At 44.9% G+C, this 22783-nt stretch overlaps 1 protein-coding gene across 1 annotated transcript in view; it reads left to right on the plus strand.

Moving 5' to 3' along the window:
* Nucleotides 1–12642: 12642 nt before the first annotated feature.
* man1a2 (mannosidase, alpha, class 1A, member 2) overlaps nt 12643–22783 on the plus strand; it is a gene marked incomplete at its 5' end in the record, with an annotated part of 30803 nt that continues 20662 nt past the window's right edge. The window contains 3 exons of the mRNA XM_083776127.1: nt 12643–12737; nt 14066–14189; nt 17650–17743. Of these exons, the coding sequence (XP_083632253.1) occupies nt 12643–12737; nt 14066–14189; nt 17650–17743 (313 nt within the window). The remainder of the gene's footprint in view (nt 12738–14065; nt 14190–17649; nt 17744–22783) is intronic.

The raw sequence follows: 22783 nt of genomic DNA on the forward strand, positions 1-22783 counted from the left end.
ATATTTTGTCAAAATAAAAACCAACGAAGAACGTTGTCTGGGCCAGCCAATGGCCAGCTGGGCCCAAACGGATCTGCAAAGATGGCGACTTACAGTTCAAGGACTGACAGGCTTCATTTTACGTCCATATTAGACCCGGAGAACGCTTTGTCCATATTTTTTTACAGTCTATGGTCTCAACAAAGCAACTCTATAGCCTCAAGACTTGAGCCTACGGGTAAACAGATGGAACAATAAGTCAGAGAGAGAGGAGCCCAGCGTGTGAGGGTCAGGGCACACTGGGGGGTGCCTTAGACTATATATGAATAGAGACAGCACCCGGAGGAAACCCTGAGGCCAAATGGACATAGTGGCCGAATTTGGTATTGCAGCGCTGGGCCAAAACACATGAACGCGCTGGTCCGTTGACTATCATTGTGCACGTTCATGATGACACGTGAACGCTGAACGCGTGCAATGATAGTCAACGGCCAGTCATGTGTTTGGCCCAATCAGTCCCAGAATGCACTCTGTTCCTACCCGGAAGGAGGAGTGAAATCGCCTCATGCGCTTTTGAGCAACTTAATGCAAGTGGGTGGGAGGAGAAATTCGGTGCCGTCTCTATTAATATATATTCTAAGGGGGCGGTCATGGACATTGGGCGCTGTTGCCATGTCTGTTTATTATGTTGTTTTTGATGGGCGCTAGCCCCTAAAAGGCTATAGTGTGTAATGTTTGTGTTGTCTGAGCACAAACATTAAATGCCATTGACAATGAACGGAGACTTTACGTCATAATTATGTGTCTGAGCAAATCGGCATAATGTACGTCGGTGGGAACTCTTGGCCAATAAGTGACCACCATTCTTTATGATGATGTTACGATGATTTGAGCGCACCTCACTTCGCATCTTTGATCCAGGCTAGACCGCCTGCGTGACTCCCTTCCAGTCTGAAAGAAAAACCCTTTATTTGTCTTCATGTAATGAGTATAAAAACACCACGATCACTACCGGGCTCGTTGGAATGGTTTTCTGACCTCATTAAAAAGTTTGTTTCATTTCTACAGTTGAATGTTGGCGTGGCTGCAAAGTGCACTTCACCCCCTGGGTTTCATTCAGTCTGGTTGGCGGCAGGTTTTCGGCCGCGTTTGTGTCCCGCTGCATACGCTCGCTCATTACAGCCACGGTGTTTTATTAGTTCCGCTGTGGTTTTATTTTAATGATCGTTCCGGTTCTGTAACCTGTCGGAAGGTCAGGAGATACACTGGTGTTCATTCTCACAGCATAAAGATGGATGTGAACTAGGGCTGCAACTAACGATTAATTTCATAATCGATTCATCGGCCGATTATTTAAACGATGAATCGATTAATCGGATTATGGCACCTTTTTGCAATTACTTAAAAAAATTAGCTTCAAATAATTTTAGGCATGTTGTAACTAACAATAAAGACAATAAAAATGAATACTCATTCAAAATTAATATTTTACCCCCTTTTTTATCCAATTTGATTTCATTGCCATTCCTACTTGTAATGATACTGTAATCTGTAATGTTGACCGTGTATAGCTGACTGTCTCTTTCCATTTCTATCTCTGGGACCCCAATTTTTATTTTTTTATTTCTATGGTAAAATCAATTGTGAGTCCATTTGGTTCCATTTTTGCACTCTCTGTTACAGACCCTTTAGGGTCCACTTGGTTTACTTATATAAATGCACCATTTACTTCCTAACTATCTATAATGTAGCTGGAACTCCTACTATGAGAACCACTGTCCTACACAGTCTGTGTGGACACGCATGCACGCACACAGTCACACACACACACACACACACACACACACACACACACACACACACACACACACACAGTGCACACAAGTTACAAGTATAGCTAGCTGATAGGGGAAACCGTTCTTATAGCAGCCATATTGGCATGTTCTCTAGGGTCTAGGCTCTAGTATCACATATTGCTAAAGTTAAACAGCACTGAATAAATCATTAAGCAAAAACGTTCACTTCACGGAGATTTTTGCCCTGTGCCCACTTCAATGCGCTGCTGTGATTACACAGGTGGAACAAATGAGGAGCTAACGATCGTTAGCAAGCTACACTACACTACAAGCTATAGTGCTCGTCGTAGACAGCCTGCAAGCTCACAGATTCAGACATTGTGGAGCATTTTTTGTCATAAGACAAACAAATATGGACAGTGGCCGTGCTCACAAATGCCATGTTTTGGGACCTGTTTGGGGCATTTTGCAAGCAGATCATCGCAGCCACAGAGCTGACGCTCTCCCTCTGTGTGTGTGTGTGTGTGTGTGTGTGTGGGGGAGACTGAAGTTAGTTGGGAGAGAGAGGGGTAGATGCGGACCGGGCGCTCTGGTCACGTTCAAGACAATATTGTGGGTGCGTTTGGAAATGCACACCGGGAGCGCACTCGCCTATTAGTTTGCATTGCACAGTGCGCTCAGTGCGCTATTTCCGAACGCGCCCTGTGTTGTGTTTATACCGACCCGTTGCATATTGTTCGTTCAGCCTAGTGCCGTTACGGAACGGTAAAAAGAAAGCAGCTTTACTACATTTTAATGTTGGAAAACACCCGCGATAATAATCGATAAGATAATTCGTTGGCAACGAATTTAATTATCGATTTTTATCGATTTAATCGATTCGTTGTTGCAGCCTTAATGTGAACGAGACGGTTGAAAAATAGGTGAGAAATCGAAAAAGAAAACAGGAAGAATTGGCCAATCTATAATAAGATCAAAGGCACGTACTCGTACTCTCTGTCAGCAGGGAGTGTTGGGCGGGGAGGTAAAGCTCTAAAGCTTTTTACATCCTCCCGGTGGGGGCTCCTCACTGGAGGGGGAGTCAGTAGGATACAACAGTAAGCTCCCGGCAACACTGGCTCCCGGTCGCTGCCCGCACAGAATACAAAACTCTGATGCTGGCATTCAAGGCAACCAAAGGTATGGCTCCCCCATATCTTGCAAGTATGATTGAACCCTACAAACCCTCCCGCGCACTCAGATCAGCCAACGCAGGGATGCTGGAAGTACCCTCACTAAAAACGCCGGGACAACGCTCCACACGTCCCAAACTCTTCTCCCTTCTGGCTCCAAAACTGTGGAATGCACTTCCCATTGCAGTCAGAACTGCAGCATCACTCCCAATCTTCCACCGTAGTCTGAAAACCCACCTTTTCAGACTCCATCATGGCCCATAGCACTTACCCTACCCCCTTAGATAGCATTTCTGTAGACTTAGATAGCATCTGATACAGACTTATAGCATGTTATGTAGACAGCACTATAATTGTATTGTATATAGTCATAGCACGCCATAGTACATATGTATAGCATAGTAGTATATATATATATAGTTTATATGTATAGTCTCATAATATAGATATTCCACTGTTACTTTCTTAGCTTACGCATGTTTTATGATAAATGCTTTTGTGATGTATTCCCATGCTTTTGTTCTTGCTTAATGTAAGTCGCTCTGGATTAAGAGCGTCTGCTAAATGCCTAAATTGTAACAGTACATCCTCCCGGTGGGGGCTCCTCACTGGAGGGGGAGTCAGTAGGATACAACAGTACATCCTCCCGGTGGGGGCTCCTCACTGGAGGATACAGTAGTCAGTAGGATACAACGGCAGTGACGACGACCAGACAGAATGTGTGTGGCCAGGAATCCATTGGTATAACGACTACGTTGGGAAGAAATAAGGGGTGTGAAAAGCACAGAAAAATGGTGGCGGAAAAGAGCGATCTAATGTAAGGCTTCAGATTAGACAAGACACCATTTGTGTAATCGTAACTCGAGAACCGTATCCCCCCCCCCCACCGACTTCAAATTCGACACACGTTCCACACGGTCCCCCACAGGGAGTGTCGAGTCGGTCGGACCCATGGTTGTCCAGAACCGCGGCAAAAAGGCCCTCTCTCTGCCCGTGCTCTGGACAGGGCCCTGCCCAGTGTGCATATATGTCGTCTGACGTCTGCATAGACTCCATATTTGGGGAGTCTATGCAAAAGAAGAAAGGTGAGAGTGTACAAAGGGGCCATGCTACGGCTTTGCTAGTTGACTATTTGCCTAGTTTCTAGTCGAGTAGTCGACTAGTTGTTTAACTACCTATTATGTGTAAAACAATTAGGCCTGTCAATCGATTAAAATATTTAACTCGATTAATCGCATGATTGTCCATAGTTAACTGTGATTAATCGCAAATTAATCGCATATTTTGTATGCGTTCTAAATACACCTTAAATCAGTGGTTTTCAAGATTTTTCATATCAAGGCCCATTATTTATTCTGCATTTGAGCCACGGACCACCATTTGATGAGATTTAGCCTTATTCCAGACCCAAACTAAAGAACTGTATTGATGTTGGCCAATGGTACCATTACGAGAGATAACAGGCCATGTTGATCAAAATAACATGTTTTCTACGTTTTCTAATTGTGTAGACTCACTGGGAGAGAGAGAGAGGGGGAGAGAGGCGGGGCTCACTGACTGCCTGTCCCTAAGTTATGTGACTCAAATCCAAAGAAGCATGGGGTCATTAATCTAAAGCTGCTATCCATAACACCTCAACAGTGCCACAGGCTTGTCACCTCCATGCCACGCCCCACTGATGAAATAATCTATTTAAGGAACATTCAGTGATTTGGATGATATGGGAAAAAAAACCCCGGTCCGCCCCGGTATAACAAGATGTGCACATACACACGCACTACAGTGGGGGGGGGGGGGGGGGGGGCACTCGATCATGATTGGAGGAAGGCCCCTCTCATCCTGATGGGATGAAGGCTGGCTAACCCTATAGCCAAAAACGAAACCTAAGGTTTTTTTTTACCCCAGGGGTTAACTGGGGACAGGGAGGAACTCCTTATATGGTCAAATACGGCCAAATGCATAGTAGGTAGACAGGCAGACAGACAGACAGGCAGGCAGGCAGGCAGGCAGGCAGTTAGACAGACAGGCAGGCAGGTAGACAGGCAGACAGACAGGCAGGCAGCAGGCAGACAGGCAGGTAGACAGGCAGGCAGCAGGTAGACAGACATGCCGGCTGCTTTTAATCCTGTCTGCTCTCTCTCTCTCTCTCTCTCTCTCTCTCTCTCTCTCTCTCTCTCTCTCTCTCTCTCTCTCTCTCTCTCTCTCATGGCCTACACAGTACCTTCTAATCCTGTTAGGGAGCTCTATTACATGTCAACACAGTGAGAGGACGTACAGTACGCGCGCACAATGGTTCATGTATGTTGAACATTCTGACCTGAGATCAGATTCATACGAGGTTTCCGCCGGACACACACTGGTCTGATGAACCCATTCTGACCTGAGATCAGATTCTAAAAAATGTCAGTCGTTCTTCGATTTTTCAAAAATAGCAGACCTACAAGCTCGTATCGCGCCACTCGGTGGCGCGATATGAGCTTGTAGATCTGCTATTTTTAAATAGCTAAAGCATAACATGATGCTGACACCAAAATGGGTGCCCGTTCAGAATGGGTTAACAGCGTATTTAATGTGTATCCGTCTATCCCAGTATTATATCCTTGCTGTCGGGCAGAAACCTCTTACCTCCATATTCCCAATTCCCATTTTTTTAATGTCAAGGACCCCCAAGATGACACTAATTAGCCCGTGGACCCCCATTTGAAAAGATATGCCAGGGACCCCCGTAAGAGAAATACTTTTCCGGCTCTAGCAGTGATTCTCAAACCGTTTAATTTCAAGGACCCCCAGTTTGACATGTATTAGTTCTACGGACCAGTATCCACTTTATATTTGACTCATGACAGCTCTTCCGTTGCTCCAGACTGTATGATGAAAGCATTTGGATGATTTGAGGCTTTTTGTTCAAAACGGGCCAATCCTGCAAACTTTGAAAGCCAATGTTGGCCAATTAGGATGGAATATGAAATATCGGACAGATCTGTCTTGAACACATGACTATAGAGATACTGTGTAACTATGTGTGGGAGTTTTGGACAGAATCTGGAGGAATAATATTTAAAAAAAAAAGAAATTTTACAATAGTCGGCTGTTTTTCAGATTCAGCACCCTTAAAGTATGTTAAATAGCCTGGTTACTCACTTTCCCCCCCAAATGCCAGGCTCTAACATTCACTTTCTTTGAACAAATCCTACTGGTCTCTCACTGTCTGAAGGGCTTTTCCTCCTCCATGCTCAGACACTACACTGTCCATTAAAAATGGACCCACACACACACACACTGTCTGGACAGAGAGGGGATTAATGGAGGTAAAGCAAAATGTGTGTGTGTGTGTGTGTGTGTGTGTGTGTGTGTGTGTGTGTGTGTGTGTGTGTGTGTGTGTGTGTGTGTGTGTGTGTGTGTGTGTGTGTGTGTGTGTGTGTGTGTGTGTGTGTGTGTGTGTGTGTGTGTGTGTGTGTGTGTGTGTGTGTGTGTGTGTGTGTGTGTGTGTGTGTGTGTGTGTGTGTGCGTGCGTGCGTGCGTGCATGGTCAGCAGTGTAGGAATAATATGGACAAGAATTTCCTCACTGTGTGGGCCAACAGAGAACTCTCTCTCTCTCTCACACACACACACACACCTCTTTCCGCTAGTCTGTTTCTCCTCTTTTGCATGTCACTCTCTGTCTCTCTCATTTCACATTCTCTCTCTCTCTGTCTCTGTCTCCACCCTGTCTGCCTTCACTGCCGACTTTCCCTGCTGCTTGAGTAAAAGTATTGGCATCAAAATGTAACTAAAGTACTAGGGCCGGGACTAATTGCGATTAATTTAGATTAATTAACTACAGAAAAATTAATCGCGATTAACTACAGATAAATTAATCGCACCTTTTTTTCACCGCGGAACGTTTCTCACTGGGCGCTTTTCTATAGTACTGAAAACTGGAAATAATAAAAAGTCACCCCATTTTGTGTTGCCTAGAACTGGAGGTCTGACAAAAAACAGTAACAATATGAAGTAAGTACAGCTTTGTGATGTCACTGAGATGTACTTGTTACTGTTACAATTTTTTTTTCAGACCTCCAGTTCTAGGCAACACAGAATGGGGTGACTTTTTATTATTATTTCCACAACAGGTATATTAATGACAGTAAAATGATGAAAATGAGTGGTATCCTGTAGTCACTATTCGTTGATTCACTGGGATACCAAAAAACATTAAAAAAAAGGTTTCTCGCTGTTCTCGGGTTGAATATTGATATGCGATTAAAATGCGATTAATCTAGATTAATTAATCGCAAAGCCTCTGATTAATTAGATTAATTTTTTTAATCAAGTCCCAGCTCTATAAAGTACTCATTATGCAGAATGTTCCATTTCAAGTTTTTAAATGTATACAAATCTTTTGAAAATAAAAATAGCAGGTCTAGCAAAAAGTCAATAACAAGAAGATGGCTAACCCCAATCACACCCACAATGGACGATTGGCATGGAATAGTCCTGGATATTTTCAAAATGGAGAAATTAACATACATGTTAAGAACTAGATTAGACAATTTCTACCAAATTTGGAACAACTGGATAGTGCACATTGCCCCTCTGAGAGCGGACTGTGTGTGATCTCACTGGTCCTTTGCCTGCTTTACGATTGTAGAAAATGTTTAAGACACAATGTTTAAGACAGAGCTGTCCTTGCATTGGTGGATCTTCTGCCATGACATGTAAACAGTGTCCGCTCGCACTAATGATAGCAGTGTGTGTGTGTGTGTGTGTGTGTGTGTGTGTGTGTGTGTGTGTGTGTGTGTGTGTGTGTGTGTGTGTGTGTGTGTGTGTGTGTGTGTGTGTGTGTGTGTGTGTGTGTGTGTGTGTGTGTGTGTGTGTGTGTGTGTGTGTGTGTGTGTGTGTGTGTGTGTGTGTGAGTGAGTGAGTGAGTGAGTGAGTGTGTGTGTGTCACGGGAGGGGGGGGGGGGGGGGTACTCCCTCTCTTACAGTGGGCACTGGGTTTTATGTTAACAGCTAGCCACAATAAAAGAGTTAAAGGACCTATAACATAAAATTCAACTTTTTCCATTTCTTTTGTGTTTCTGGGGCTCCCATATGTGTTTTCTATCACCACAAATAACCAATTTTGAACAATCAGGCTTTCATATCATACAGTTGCTTTAATGGAAATTGCTCTCAGGAACAGCTCAACTGATTTTGGTCTCATCGTGATGTCATCAATGTCACCCTACTTTTTATAATTCCTCCTCTTCTTTAGCCTTCAGTTCCAAATTTCCACTTTGTTTACAATGTTCACCATTGTTGATTTTCCAAGCTGGCGTGTAATGGAAACAAGCCTGGTTTTATCTAGCATTAGTATTATAATGACTCAAATATTAAATAATCTGCATTATCATCTGCATATCAGCACCACCTCAGGACATTGTGGTACTGCATCTAAAACTGCTTTCAAAGTCCAGAAAGAAATGATAAGGCCTGGTTATATCAGAGTGGCGGTTGAGGCTAACCTGACGCTGCCAGATCCAAGAAGCTTGCTACACAAATTTGTTTCACAGCTTATTGGGATCTGGGATCGCGGAAGCAAATTCGATGACGGGGCTGTTCCTTTTTTTCAAGATACTTGGTAGATGATTGGATGGGACCGTCTGTCTATCACCGTGTGGGCGTGCAAACACAACCAATCATATTGACGTGTCTATATAGTTTCACATCCGGTTTCGCACATATCCCGCCCTTAGCTCACGCTGATTGGTCCGGTACGGAACGGATTTTTGTCAGCTCAACTGCCTGAGAGATCCCAGATGAGTGCTGTGTTGGGGAACATGGTTACCCAATACCGCCCTCATCTGGCAGCGTCAGGTTAGGTTGAGGCTCAAACCATTAGAAATAACTTTGAGGGACATAGACAATATGATATTAAATATTAAAAGCAGTTTTAAAATGCATGTTATTTGCGCTTAAGTAAATGAATGTACTTTGTTTCCACCACAGCCTCTCTCATTCTCTCTGCTTCGCTCTCTTCCTTTCTTTAATCTCCTCTTTTCTCATTCTCTCTCTCCCTCCCTCTGCCCGTTTCTCCCCCCTCGCCATCTCTTATCCTCTCTCCCCACCTCTCTCTTCACCTCTCCATCCACCCCCCCCCCCCCCCTCTCTCTCTCTCTCTGGTTTGACCTCCATCTCGGCCTCAGATGTAGCCGAGGGGGCTGCTTATGCATTCACCAGCTGCACTCGTCTTGTTATCGCGCTCTCTGTCGCTCGTTCAAGGGAGGGGGACGGTGTTCCATACATCTTCACCCTCCCTCCATCTCTCTCATTCTCTCGCTCGCTCGCTCACTCACTCACTCACTCTCTCGCTCGCTCGCTCGCTCGCTCACTCACTCACTCACTCACTCACTCACTCACTCACTCACTCACTCACTCACTCCCATCACTCCCTCACTCACTCACGCATACAATCACACACTCTCTCTCTCCATCTTTCTCTCTCTCTCTCTCTCTCTCTCTCTCTCTCTCTCTCTCTCTCCCCATCTTTCTCTGTCTCTCTCCATTTCTCTCTCTCTCCATTTCTCTCTCTCTCTCTCTCTCTCTCTCTCTCTCTCTCTCTCTCTCTCTATCCCCATCTTTCTCTGTCTCTCTCCATTTCTCTCTCTCTCCATTTCTCTCTCTCTCCATTTCTCTCTCTCTCTCTCTCTCTCTCTCTCTCTCTCTCTCTCTCTCTCTCTCTCTCTCTCTCTCTATCCCCATCTTTCTCTGTCTCTCTCCATTTCTCTCTATCTCTCTCTCTCTCTCTCTCTCTCTCTGTCTCTGTCTCTGTCTCTGTCTCTGTCTCTGTCTCTGTCTCTGTCTCTGTCTCTGTCTCTGTCTCTCTCTCTCTCTCTCTCTCTCTCTGTGTTAAAGGACTCATCCCTTATACAGCGTGTTGAGAAATGGTGCTCTGTATGCTTTGTGTCAGTGTGCTCTGCTGGGTGCTTTGTGCTCCGAGCGCCTGCAGGCTACAGCCCATAAATGACCCCACTTAATGGGTGGATGACCTTAATAGTAATAGTGGATACCGTATGTTGGGTGCGTGCGTGCGTGCGTGTGTGTGTATGATGAGCAGAGTGGTGTGTTAATCTTTAGTTGTGCATGAAAAACACCCATTAAAGTGGCTATGGCCACATTTAGCCCAAGGAGTGATATTTTTGTGCAAAACTAATGCTTGCAATAGATTCAGAATCATGAAAACCCCCTAGTTTGACCCGTCACATGCTACTTAAAGCATAATTACATTTAGAAAATGTTGCCTTATATTGGATGTCAATGGTACTCCAGCTTATTATGTTAATTATGCAGCAGTTTCTAAATGCTGGGAACCCATACTCATAAACATTTCTAACATAAAACCTTAGGGTACTCAAAATAACCGGGTTCACATTCTGGCAAGTACTGTAGACTATTGTGTGGTACAGGGGCGGTGGTGGCTCAGGGGTAGAGTGCCTGGATGGTAACCGTAAGGTTGCCAGTTCGAACCCGGGCTCCCCCAGAGTTACTGTCGAAGTGTCCTTGAGCAAGACACTGAACCCCTAATTGCTCCCAATGTGCTAGTTGGTGCCTTGCATGGTTTCCGCTGCCATCGGTGTATGAATGGGTGAATGTAATGCACAATCTCTGTAAAGCGCCTTGGTAAAAGGCGCTATATAAATGCACCATTTACCATTTACCATTTACTTGACCTTACTTCAGTCATGTGAGTGTTAAGGACCATTTAACCCTTGTTTTCTACTTTGATTGGTATAACTTTGAAGTCCGAGGACAATAAGGAGCAAGGAGAAATCAATGGGACATTAAAGATATCAAACACGGTTTGCCCTCCTGCACCTCTTCTCCCTGTTAAGTGTTTGTCTGTCCCAGCGGTACTCTGCCATGCCTGGCTGGGAGAGAGAGACAGTGATTGTGTACCAAATAATTGCGTTCAATTTCCCTCCGTAAACCTCCTCATCCCTGGAGCATAATGTAGTCTGACTGTCTTTCTGTCTGTCTCATGGATTAATGTTCAGTCGCCTTCAGTCCTTTTCGATGTTGCACATCGAAAATAGCCGATCCACAAGCTCTCAATGTACAATGCTTGTTGGAACCCCTTTTGGTGTTAGCATTATGTTATGCTTTAGCTATTGAAAAATAGCAGATCTACAAGCTCATAGCGTGCCACCGAGTGGCGCGCTATGAGCTTGTAGGTCTGCTATTTTTGAAAAATCAAACGACTGACATATAGAAACATAGCTTTTTCAGAAAACTGTCAGGATGTAGAAGACATTTTTAGAATCTGATCTCAGGTCAGAATGGGTTAAAGATGAGAGCATTTGAAGTGGTCAAACTAGCAATTGGTCTCAGATATTTCCTATAAAAGCAAAGGTTGAAGCCTGAATCTGTGATTTCTTCACCTGGATGGCAGTATGTAGAACAATGCAGGAACAATATTACTAAAACGTCATCATTTGACATATTGTGTTAATTTTTTAGGAATCGACGCTAGAGTGTGTGTGTGGGGGGGGGGAGGGGGGGTCCTTTCATTCATCCATCCATCCATCTTCAACCGCTTATCCGTAGTCGGGTCGCAGGACCCGACTCCACCAGAGAGCTCCAGACTTCCCTCTCCAGAGAAACGTTAGTGACTTCCTCCTGGGGGATCCCGAGACATTCCAAGGCCAATGATGTAATCCCTCCATCTGCGCCTTGGTCTGCCCCGGCGACTCCTCCCAGTGGGACGTGATCCTTTTGTCTGCCCCGGGGTCTCCTCCCAGTGGGACGTGATCCTTGGTCTGCCCCGGGGTCTCCTCCCAGTGGGACGTGATCCTTGGTCTGCCCCGGGGTCTCCTCCCAGTGGGACGTGATCCTTGGTCTGCCCCGGGGTCTCCTCCCAGTGGGACGTGGTCCTTGGTCTGCCCCGGGGTCTCCTCCCAGTGGGACGTGATCCTTGGTCTGCCCCGGGGTCTCCTCCCAGTGGGACGTGATCCTTGGTCTGCCCCGGGGTCTCCTCCCAGTGGGACGTGATCCTTGGTCTGCCCGTGGTCTCCTCCCAGTGGGACGTGATCCTTGGTCTGCCCCGGGGTCTCCTCCCAGTGGGACGTGATCCTTGGTCTGCCCGGGGTCTCCTCCCAGTGGGACGTGATCCTTGGTCTGCCCCGGGGTCTCCTCCCAGTGGGACGTGATCCTTGGTCTGCCCCGGGGTCTCCTCCCAGTGGGACGTGATCCTTGGTCTGCCCGGGGTCTCCTCCCAGTGGGACGTGATCCTTGGTCTGCCCCGGGGTCTCCTCCCAGTGGGACGTGCATCGAGGACCTCCCTAGGGAGACGCCCCTAGTCCATAGGGATCCTTTCACATTTTCACAAATGTCGGACTTGGCCACAATACACAATGTTTTGGGTGCATGGTGAGATGTGCAGTCTGCTGTTGTCGCGCCCGTCTGTCTCTCTCCTTCCTTCAACCCCTGGCCTCTGTCTCTCTGCGTGTCTATGTTGTTGTTTTATACATGAACAGGAGCTCGTCTCTCTGGAGGCTGACATGCACGTCACCTCTTCACCCCATTAGATGACAACATTAGTTTGGATGTGGTGTCGTTTTTCTAACTACGTTTCCTCCATATTCTTCTCATCCACCTGTTGTGCTCTCTCTCTCTCTCTCTCTCTCTCTCTCTCTCTCTCTCTCTCTCTCTCTCTCTCTCTCTCTCTCTCTCTCAGATGTTCAAGCTAAAGGCGGTGCAGTTGGCTGAGAAGCTGCTCCCTGCCTTCAACACTCCCACAGGCATCCCCTGGGCCATGGTCAACCTCAAGAGGTGAGGTCGCTTTGGTCAGTAGAATGACCAAAGCGGGCAGGAGGGCGGACTCACGACATGGGCTCAATGCCCTGATCGGCTAGCCTCGCTTAGCCAGCCTTCATCTTCATTCAGCCTTCATCACATTCCTTAACGTTCCCTTTAATGATTCCTATATTTTTGGTCCGTGGCTCAAATGCCAAATAAATAATGGGCCTTGATATGAAAAGGTTGAAAACCACTGTTTCTAGGATAGCTGTGACACAGGCACCTCCGGCACGGGACTGAATGTGCCGGATACATGTGTGTCCCCGTGTGGCCCACTGTCCATCCTATGTCATGATGCCTGAGTAGGATTGGATACATGTGTGTGTCCGTGTCGCCCACTGTCCATCCTCATGTCATGATGCCTGAGTAGGTTTGATGTGTCCGTGTCGCCCACTGTCCATCCTCATGTCATGATGCCTGAGTAGGTTTGATGTGTCCGTGTCGCCCACTGTCCATCCTCATGTCATGATGCCTGAGTAGGTTTGATGTGTCCGTGTGGCCCACTGTCCATCCTCATGTCATGATGCCTGAGTAGGTTTGATGTCCATCCTCATGTCATGATGCCTGAGTAGGTTTGATGTCCAGCATGGATTTGTTTTTACATACCGATACCCCGTCCAGGACAGGCTTCAGACGCGCCTCCTCAGGAGACTTAGCTCAGATCTGGGGGTGGTTTAACCTCATTAATGCACGCCTGCGATGCTGCAGGAACGGGCTCAGGGCGAGTTCCTAAAGCAACACAGGCGTGAATTAATGACGATAAACCACCCCCTCGAGTGTAATATTGCAATTATACAACAGTTACCCTTAAAACTAAGAAAATTGCTGAAAAAACATATTTGTTTAATGACGGATGTAGTCACTACAGTATGACCACTAATGTCCCAAGAAACTAGCTAGCCTAGCCACCGAGTTTGCTGCGCTCTGTGAGAACAGAGCAGCTGAATTATTTGTTTTGATTACAGTAGGTGTGGATTGGTGCTCGTTTGAACCACGGCTAGAAGGCTGTTACAACCAATCAGATTGCTTCCTCGAAACGACCTGTTGTATAATTGGCGTAAAGAACCCGCATGCCCTTACTGAGGTCGACCCCAGGCATGGTTCGAACCCACAACCTTCCGCATGAAAGGCATAAGCTCTAACCACTACACTATAGGGCGGACCCAGGTTTGATGTCCAGTATAATAATCAATTTCTGTGTCCACCCGTCTCTCTCTCTGTGTCTGTCTGTCTGTCTGTCTGTCTGTCTGTCTGTCTGTCTGTCTGTCTGTCTGTCTGTCTGTCTGTCTGTCTGTCTCCAGTGGGGTAGGTCGTAACTGGGGCTGGGCGTCGGCAGGAAGCAGCATCCTGGCTGAGTTTGGTACGCTGCACATGGAGTTTGTTCACCTGTCATATCTGACTGGGAACCCTGCCTACTATCAGAAGGTGTGTGTGTGTGTGTGTGTGTGTGTGTGTGTGTGTGTGTGTGTGTGTGTGTGTGTGTGTGTGTGTGTGTGTGTGTGTGTGTGTGTGTGTGTGTGTGTGTGTGTGTGTGTGTGTGTGTGTGTGTGTGTGTGTGTGTGTGTGTGTGTGTGTGTGTGTGTGTGTGTGTGTGTGTGTGTGTGTGTGTGTGCGCTAAAATTTACTTTTTTATTTCAACTCACCTGTCAAATTACTAGTAGATGATGAGTAACAACATTTTGGTCTTTAATAGTCAGAGGACACAATAATTATCGTATAAAATGGTGGTTAGTGACGGTCCAAATATGGAGTTGAAACAGTCCTATAGTAGTTAACTCTATGTCTACCGCTAGCTGTTAGCATAAACCCCAGTTCCCAGTGCCAGCATACGCATTCACTTTAAAAGATGCAGTCTGCCCCCCCCCACACACACACACTTGAGTATCATTTGAACAAGCACACACTGTACCTTTCGTCAGAAGCTTTTACATGGTGGCAGCGTCGCGGTACAATAAGTAATTGTGGGCTCGCCACAGCGAGCACACACTAGTTACTCTCAGTTTATATTTATTCCAATTTCCGCCACTTTTTTTGGCACCCTACTACTTCCACATACTTTATGCTAGAAATTTAGTTCAAACTTCAAACTGTTCAGCTCTTTGCAGTTATTATTGCTCCAATTAGAATTTTTACAAAGTTTTATACTTTTTATACTTTTTAACTTTTTAACTTTTTTTTACATTCTTTATAGTGAGAGTTGATGGAAGAAAGGTCCCATTTTTCACAGTTAACTTTTTTGAGCTCTTATTACTCCGTCATACTTTCACTTTGAAACTTCATTCAAACTTTATAATGTTCATCTATCTTTGAACTTTAATTGGTGAAAAAGTTGTTTTGAAAAAGTTTATACTTTTTAAAATATTTAACTTTATTTATAGTTTTCTCCTCCCATTGACAATGTATGGGATTGATCTCTAAATCAACCTCACTTTTGCAGCCTCATTACTCTGGCATACTTTGTCGTAGAAACGTGATTTAAACTTTAGAAAGCTCACACGACTCTGGACTTTTTCGTGGTTCAAACCGTATTCGAATACGTTAAACGTTTTTTCCGAAATCGCAGTTCAATCGCAGGCCGTTTCGCCTAATTAGTGCCAAGTTAGAGTGCAGGGCTTCTTTCACTAGAGTGCGTGAACAGAAAATCTTTCCTTGAAAATTTACCAAACAAATTGCCGTCCCGGCCAAAATATTCACTTTACACGCATGTCCTTTGGTCATTTTGTAGCCACACATGTCCTCTTTCACACAATGTGACCACCAAAACACAGAGACATACAGAATGTGAACTACGGCCTTTTAAGTGACACAAATACAGTCAATCTGCTCATTGACCTCAATTGTAAAATCCTTACGAGGAAATTATCGCGATGACAATTCTTAACTCGCTCTTATAACCACATTTTCGATCGTACCAACACCACAATCGCACATGGTGTACCTCAATATCTCAGGCCACTCACAGCTTAATTACAGGGCTGAAATTAAAGTTACAAGATCTCAATGAGTTGCTCTGCGATACCTTGTGGGCTTGTAGGTCTGCTATTTGTGCAATTGGATGGCCTTTACACAGCTCTCGCAAGAGCACGCACGCACGCATGCACGCACGCACACACACACCCTGTCTTCCTATTGGCTGGCCTTTACACAGCTCTCGCAAGTGCACGCACGCACGCACGCACACACACACACACACACACGTTTATAAAAAAATATTTTCAAAAAAATTTAAAAAAAATTAAAAAACTTGAAAAAAAAAAAAAAAAAAATATATATTAAAAAAAAAAAAAAATGAAAGAATTGAAAAAAAATGAAAAAAATGAAAAAAATGGAAAAAAATGAAAAAAATGAAAAAAATGAAAACTTAAAAATATGTTTTTTTCTTTTTTACTTAAAAAGAAAAAACTTCAATTTTTTAGATTTTTTTTTTTTTTTTTTACATTTAAAGAAAAACTTTAAAAACACTTCTACAACTTCCACATACTTTATTCTGCTTAAACTATAGTTTTTACACATTTTCATACTTTTTTTAACTTTTACTTCAGCTTTAATGCATTTTCTACTTTTCTTTACAATATGCTACAGTCCCGAAATTTTGATTATAGATTTAGAACACCAATGGTAACACCATTACTCCGGTCCCCGAGTTTCAAACTTGACACGGCAATAACTTTATACAAAGCATTTTACGCGAGCCCACGCAGTTTCTACAGGAACTGCTTTCTAGTTAAGTTTGTTCTTCGTGTCTGTGAAAAGAATATGTACAGGAAGTGAAGCGCACTCACTTGATCATACAATGAATAGTGAAGAACTAGTTTTGATCTTCTTGATAATAATTACCTTTTTATTTTTAAGATGTCATGAAAAATGTCATGACATGCCCAAACTAGGGACACCTTGTTGAAAGACCTTGTTAATGCTAAGTGGTATTCTGATGAGAACATGAGATCTAGGTCATTCATTGACCGTATATGAACTCAGCCAAGGCTGACATTTTGATAAGCGCTGAACCAACATTGCTGATGTTTTGTCGCAAATATAAGTGTCGGCTGGCTTCAGAAACATTACACAGCAAGTGAAACATCTACCCGCGCTCGGTGCTTGTGTTAATGTCGGACCGTGCGCGTGTGGTGTGTGAGCGTGTGGGGTGTGTGGTGTGTGAGCGTGTGTGGTGTGTGAGCGTGTGTGGTGTGTGAGTGCGCGTTTTTGTGTGTGTTCCCTGTCGCCCAGCAGAATGATATATTTGTTTATGCACTCATTACACTCTGTAATGTGAGCGAGCCATTACCATGTTTCATCGTGATGGAATGACCAGCGCTCTCAAAGAGGGTCACCTACAGAGACGAGAGACTGGACCGCATTAATACAACATCTATCTGTGTAAACGGAACGCCAGCGTCTCGGCTCCGTCGCCCAGAAAACCTCATACGTCCAAAACGGTTCAACTTCTCAGGATTGGAATAAAAAATAAAAAAATAGCTAAAGTAGCAGATCTACAACGCGTCGCGTTTTGAGCTTTCGGATCTGCTACTTTTGATGCTTTTGAGTGACGCTGTGGTATGATCAAGTAGGGGTGTTAATTTATGAAAAAATGCAAAAAGTTATGTATATATTGTGAATGTGGAGATTAGTTTTAAAAAGGGCAGTGTGTTCCCTGGACGTTATTGAGACAGCAGGACATCTGCTGGTCTAAGCTTGCAACAGTTAATCAGACAAACAATGTAATCGATAATAAGACGTCTTTCTGTTGTGTTATCTTTACAATACACCGGCGGAAATAGTGAAAATAGCAAAACTATGCAACGTGCTTCTCGATTATTAGATTAATCTGAAAAATAACTTTTTATTCACAAAAGTTGCATGTTTTAAGTCTTCTTGTCTCCGTCAGGTGATGCACATCCGTAAGCTGCTGGCCAAAATGGACCGCCCCAACGGACTGTATCCAAACTACCTGAACCCTCGCACCGGACGCTGGGGACAACGTGAGTATTCTGTCTGTGGCAGTGACACACGTCGTGAAGAGAGGATGATGTGGTTCACAGATGGGGAGGGGCCTACTAATAGAAACTATTCTATTCGTTGTTTTTTTTCTTTAACCCATTCTGAACGGGAACCCATTTTGGTGTCGGCATCATGTTATGCTTTAGCTATTGAAAAATAGCAGATCTACAAGCTCATAGCGCGCCACCGAGTGGCGCGCTACGAGCTTGTAGGTCTGCTATTTTTTGAAAAATCGAAGAGCGACTGACATTTTTATAAATCTGATCTCGGGTCAGAATGGGTTTAATCAGACCAGTGTGTGTCCGGCGGAAACCTCGTATGAATCTGATCTCAGGTCAGAATGGGTTAAATATTCAGTCAAATTGAGTCGGATGGATTTATCTTCGTTTTCATTTGGTTCTTCTTTGGTTCAGGCGGTGCTAAATGGAAAGCCACGATAACAGTCTGGGTGTTTTGAATTTGAATTGAACCGTTCTCATTTATTCTGGCATGGGTGTTTTGAATCGAACCGTTCTCATTTATTCTGGCATGGGTGTTTTGAATCGAACCGTTCTCATTTATTCTGGCATGGGTGTTTTGAATCGAACCGTTCTCATTTATTTTCCCTCCTCGTCCAGGGTCTGTATTCAGGCTGCATTAAGGCATCACTGTATCACACATCTATCTGTACTGCCGGAAAAGACAACACAACCACAAGCCGAATGAGTAGAGAGACGAGAGTAGAGAGGACACACACACACACACACACACAGACACACACACACAGACACACACACACACACACACACACAGACACACACACACACACACAGACACACACACACACACACAGACACACACACACAGACAGACACACACACACACACACACACACACAGACACACAGACACACACACACACACACACACACACACAGACACACAGACACACACACACACACAGACACACACACACACAGACACACACACACACACACACACACACACACAGACAGACACACACACACACACACACAGACACACACACACACACACACAGACACACACACACACACACACAGACACACACACACACACACACACACAGACACGCCCGCGTGGGAGAATATAGTTTTGGATGCATAGCTCCTTGATGCTGCGCCGACGTCCAAATATAAATGCAAATTTCCACTGTCTGTGGGGAGATAAGGTATTCAGTTCTATTCGGGGGGGTGTCCGAAACGCCCTTTAGGATTTAGAGCACTGGTTTACAGAACAGTGTGGTTCTAAAAACAAAGAGCAGATATACACAAGGTCACAGCGTGTTCACTTTGTGCCGTGCTGCGAGCTTGTACATCTGCTATTTATGAACATTTTTAGAAAAATATCAAAAATGTTTGGACATTTTTTAATTTCTTTCTCTTCTGGTGGTCCCTGGCACGAAACAATTTCAGATGGGCCATATATATATATATATATATATATATATATCTACATGGAAAAGGCATTTGTAGAATCGGTTTTTAGTGCTCAGAATGGGATAAAGTACGATATTGGGAGCTTAATAAAACATTAATTTGAGGTTGTGCTAACCATGTTAAGAGTCTGATCAGCAGAACACAGACTGTCGCCACAATGGAGGACAATCACTTCTGGTTCATTCGGCCGGATAACGCTTCTTCTTCTCTGCTTATGTCGTTCATTGGAACATCTCGGAGTCTGGAGCTCTCTGGCGGAGCTGTTGCCCCCGAGACCCGACTACGGATAAACGGTTGAAGTTGGATGGATGGATGGATGGACAGGGTAGTCAGTCGTCTGTCTGGGAGTCAGAGGAAGGTTGCCAGTTCGATCGCAGCCTAGCTGTGCCGGCATGGAGTCAGTGTTGTCCTTGAGCATTAATACTGTAGCTCTGAAGGGCTCCCTGGGCACTGCCTTGTCTGCCCACTGCCGCTATAACAGTCACCATGGCTTAAGTTAAATGCAAGAGGACAAATGCTGGGCATATGCAAAATGTGCTTGGCGAAAGAATCTCAAAGCTTTCCCCCTCCAGTGTGTTGGAGAGTGGGATGGATGGATGGATGGATGGATGGATGGATGGATGGAGGGAGACAGGGCGTGTACTGATTAATGCGTGGATAAGGAGATGTAACAGATGGGTGCTTATGGCTGCCGACTTGGCTAGACGCTGACCAGGGGGGGGCGGGTGATGAACGAGGTTTTGTGCATGTTTCGCATTTCTTTGTCCGCACGCGTGCGTGCAGTGCACATTGGATATAAAGGGTGTGTGTGTGTGTGTGTGTGTGTGTGTGTGTGTGTGTGTGTGTGTGTGTGTGTGTGTGTGTGTGTGTGTGTGTGTGTGTGTGTGTGTGTGTGTGTGTGTGTGTGTGTGTGTGTGTGTGTGTGTGTGTGTGTGACTGTATCCCGTCGGGGTGTATATATGTGTACACATATTTTAGCACTGACTAATAAGTCAGCGGTTCTCGAGTGTTTTAGTGATTAGATTTATTACAGAATTCCCACAACAGCCGATGATCCCGTTCACACAATGTATTTTCCTGGTAAAATAATAGAGACCGTCCGCCCCTCCCCCTAAAAACACTTGCAAAAAGAATCTTTTTGAAAGGATGAATTAGTGCGTGCGTGCGTGCGTGCGTGCGTGCACGTGTGTGTCACCTAATGTCTATGCAGGCCTCAAATACAGTCAGTATAATTGGAGACAGTGTTGTTTCCTTCACCTCTTGTCCTTCACTTACTGGTTAATTACTAGGAGACAACTTCACTTTAACCCATTCTGAACGGGAACCCATTTTGGTGTCAGCATCATGTTATGCTTTAGCTATTGAAAAATAGCAGATCTACAAGCTCATATCGCGCCACTCGGTGGCGCGATATGAGCTTGTAGATCTGCTATTTTTGAAAAATCGAAGAACGACTGACATTTATTAGAATCTGATCTCAGGTCAGAATGGGTTCATCAGACCAGTGTGTGTCCAGTGGAAACCTCGTATGAATCTGATCTCAGGTCAGAATGGGTTCATCAGACCAGTGTGTGTCCAGTGGAAACCTCGTATGAATCTGATCTCAGGTCAGAATGGCTTAATGCTGCTCTCCAGCCACAGCTATTACACCAGGCAGGCAGACGGTGTTAATTAATGTACCAATGGAACTACATTGGTTCCATCCGTACACTCTGTTACGTAGTATGTATGTTGTGAGAGGGAGGGTAGTGAATTTTGCACAGTAAAATGTGGAATGTTTTCTGTCCAAGGGTATACTAAAAACATACCCTTGTTTTAAACAAGAGTAGCAAATCTACAAGCCCTGGTTATGTGGCGCAAATTGACGTTTGTTGCGCTTGTCGATCTGCCTACTTTTGCTGTTTTTGAATCTGACTCTTGAAAAGTCCCCAAACGAAATGTGTTCACACTCATTTTAACCACTTTATCCATTTGTAAAGATACACGTTTTTCCAGAGAAAGCAATTCATTATGTGAGATGGAGATATGGTTACGACTGCTGTGAGAATCCCAATTACTTTTGCTAGTGGTTGATGATTAATCACAGTTTATAATTAAGTTTTTCGTGTGTGTGTGTGTGTGTGTGTGGGGGGGGGGGGGAAGGGGGGGGGTTTACTGTACATTTTCTCGGTCACAACCGCAAGCACTTGTTCTGAGCCAAAATGAAACCGCTTCCCGCCTTTGTTGCCGACATTTGCACCGTCATTTCTTGTGGAAGGGGCTGACATTGTTTTGATACATGGTCAGACAGTTGTTGTGCAGGCTGGCAGTCCTGGCCGACCTCCGTGCCCCCAGAGAGAGAGAGAGAGAGAGAGAGAGAGAGAGAGAGAGAGGATGATGAGAGGGATATGTATGAAATCTGTATAGTCCAGTTGGAATGGGAATGGGTGTGTGTTTGGTAACACACACACACACACAGAGGCAGTTGGTCGCTGCAACATCGACGCGTAAGTCCATTGAGCTTATCGTTGCTGTCAGGCAGAAATCTCTTATCTAATCTAACATTTGTGGGGTTTTTTTCGTAAATCAACGCCCTACCTCATGATCCTACAGCAGTATCGAAAGTAGCAGATCCACAAGCGTATCTAGCTTGTAGTGATCTGCTACTTTTGCTATTAAAAAAAAAAAATAAGTCCTGAAAAGTAACAGTTTTTTGTCACCCGACAGAGATGATATTGCACACATTGCACCGTGCATAGACACAACGCCCCAATTACAGTAATTATTACAGTTAGAAGTGCAGATTCACTCCCAGTTCCCAGACTCAACCTCAGCCCTTATTAGCACCTGACCTAGATTGTCATTTTGTTCTCATGTTTTTCTTACTTGGGCTTTAGCAAAAGTAATTAATATAGATTCACAATCATTTTAACCATCCATCCATCCACCCATCTTCAACCGCTTATCCGTAGTCGGGTCGCGGGGGCAACAGCTCCACCAGAGAGCTCCAGGCTTCCCGCTCGAGAGCAAAATTAGTAACTTCCTCCTGGGGGATCCTGAGACGTTCCAAGGCCAGTGAGACGATGTGATTCCTCCATCTCATCCTTGCTCCTCTGCCCTGGGGTCTCCTCCCAGTGGGACGTGCGTCGAGGACCTCCCTAGGGAGACGCTCAAGAGGCATCCTAACCAGATGCCCCGAACCACCTAAGCTGGCTCCTTTCCAGGCGAAGAAGCAGTGACTACTCTGAGACTCATTTTAACCACTTCAAAAAGTGTGTGTGTGTGTGTGTGTGTGTGTGTGTGTGTGTGTGTGTGTGTGTGTGTGTGTGTGTGTGTGTGTGTGTGTGTGTGTGTGTGTGTGTGTGTGTGTGTGTGTGTGTGTGTGTGTGTGTGTGTGTGTGTGTGTGTGTGTGTGTGTGTGTGTGTGTGGTTGAGAAGAGAAGCTGAACTCTTAATGAGAGCCTGCTGTGAGTGACAACCTTATTACCACTGCCGATAGCGACACACACACATACCCACTTACTTCCTTGCAGCTGCTAATCAGTGGAGGAAAGTAACTAAGTAAATTTACTAAGCACTGTCATCA

Source organism: Protomyctophum parallelum (assembly GCF_964188405.1).
Source record: "Protomyctophum parallelum genome assembly, chromosome: 11".
In the NCBI taxonomy this organism is placed as follows: Eukaryota; Metazoa; Chordata; class Actinopteri; order Myctophiformes; family Myctophidae; genus Protomyctophum; species Protomyctophum parallelum.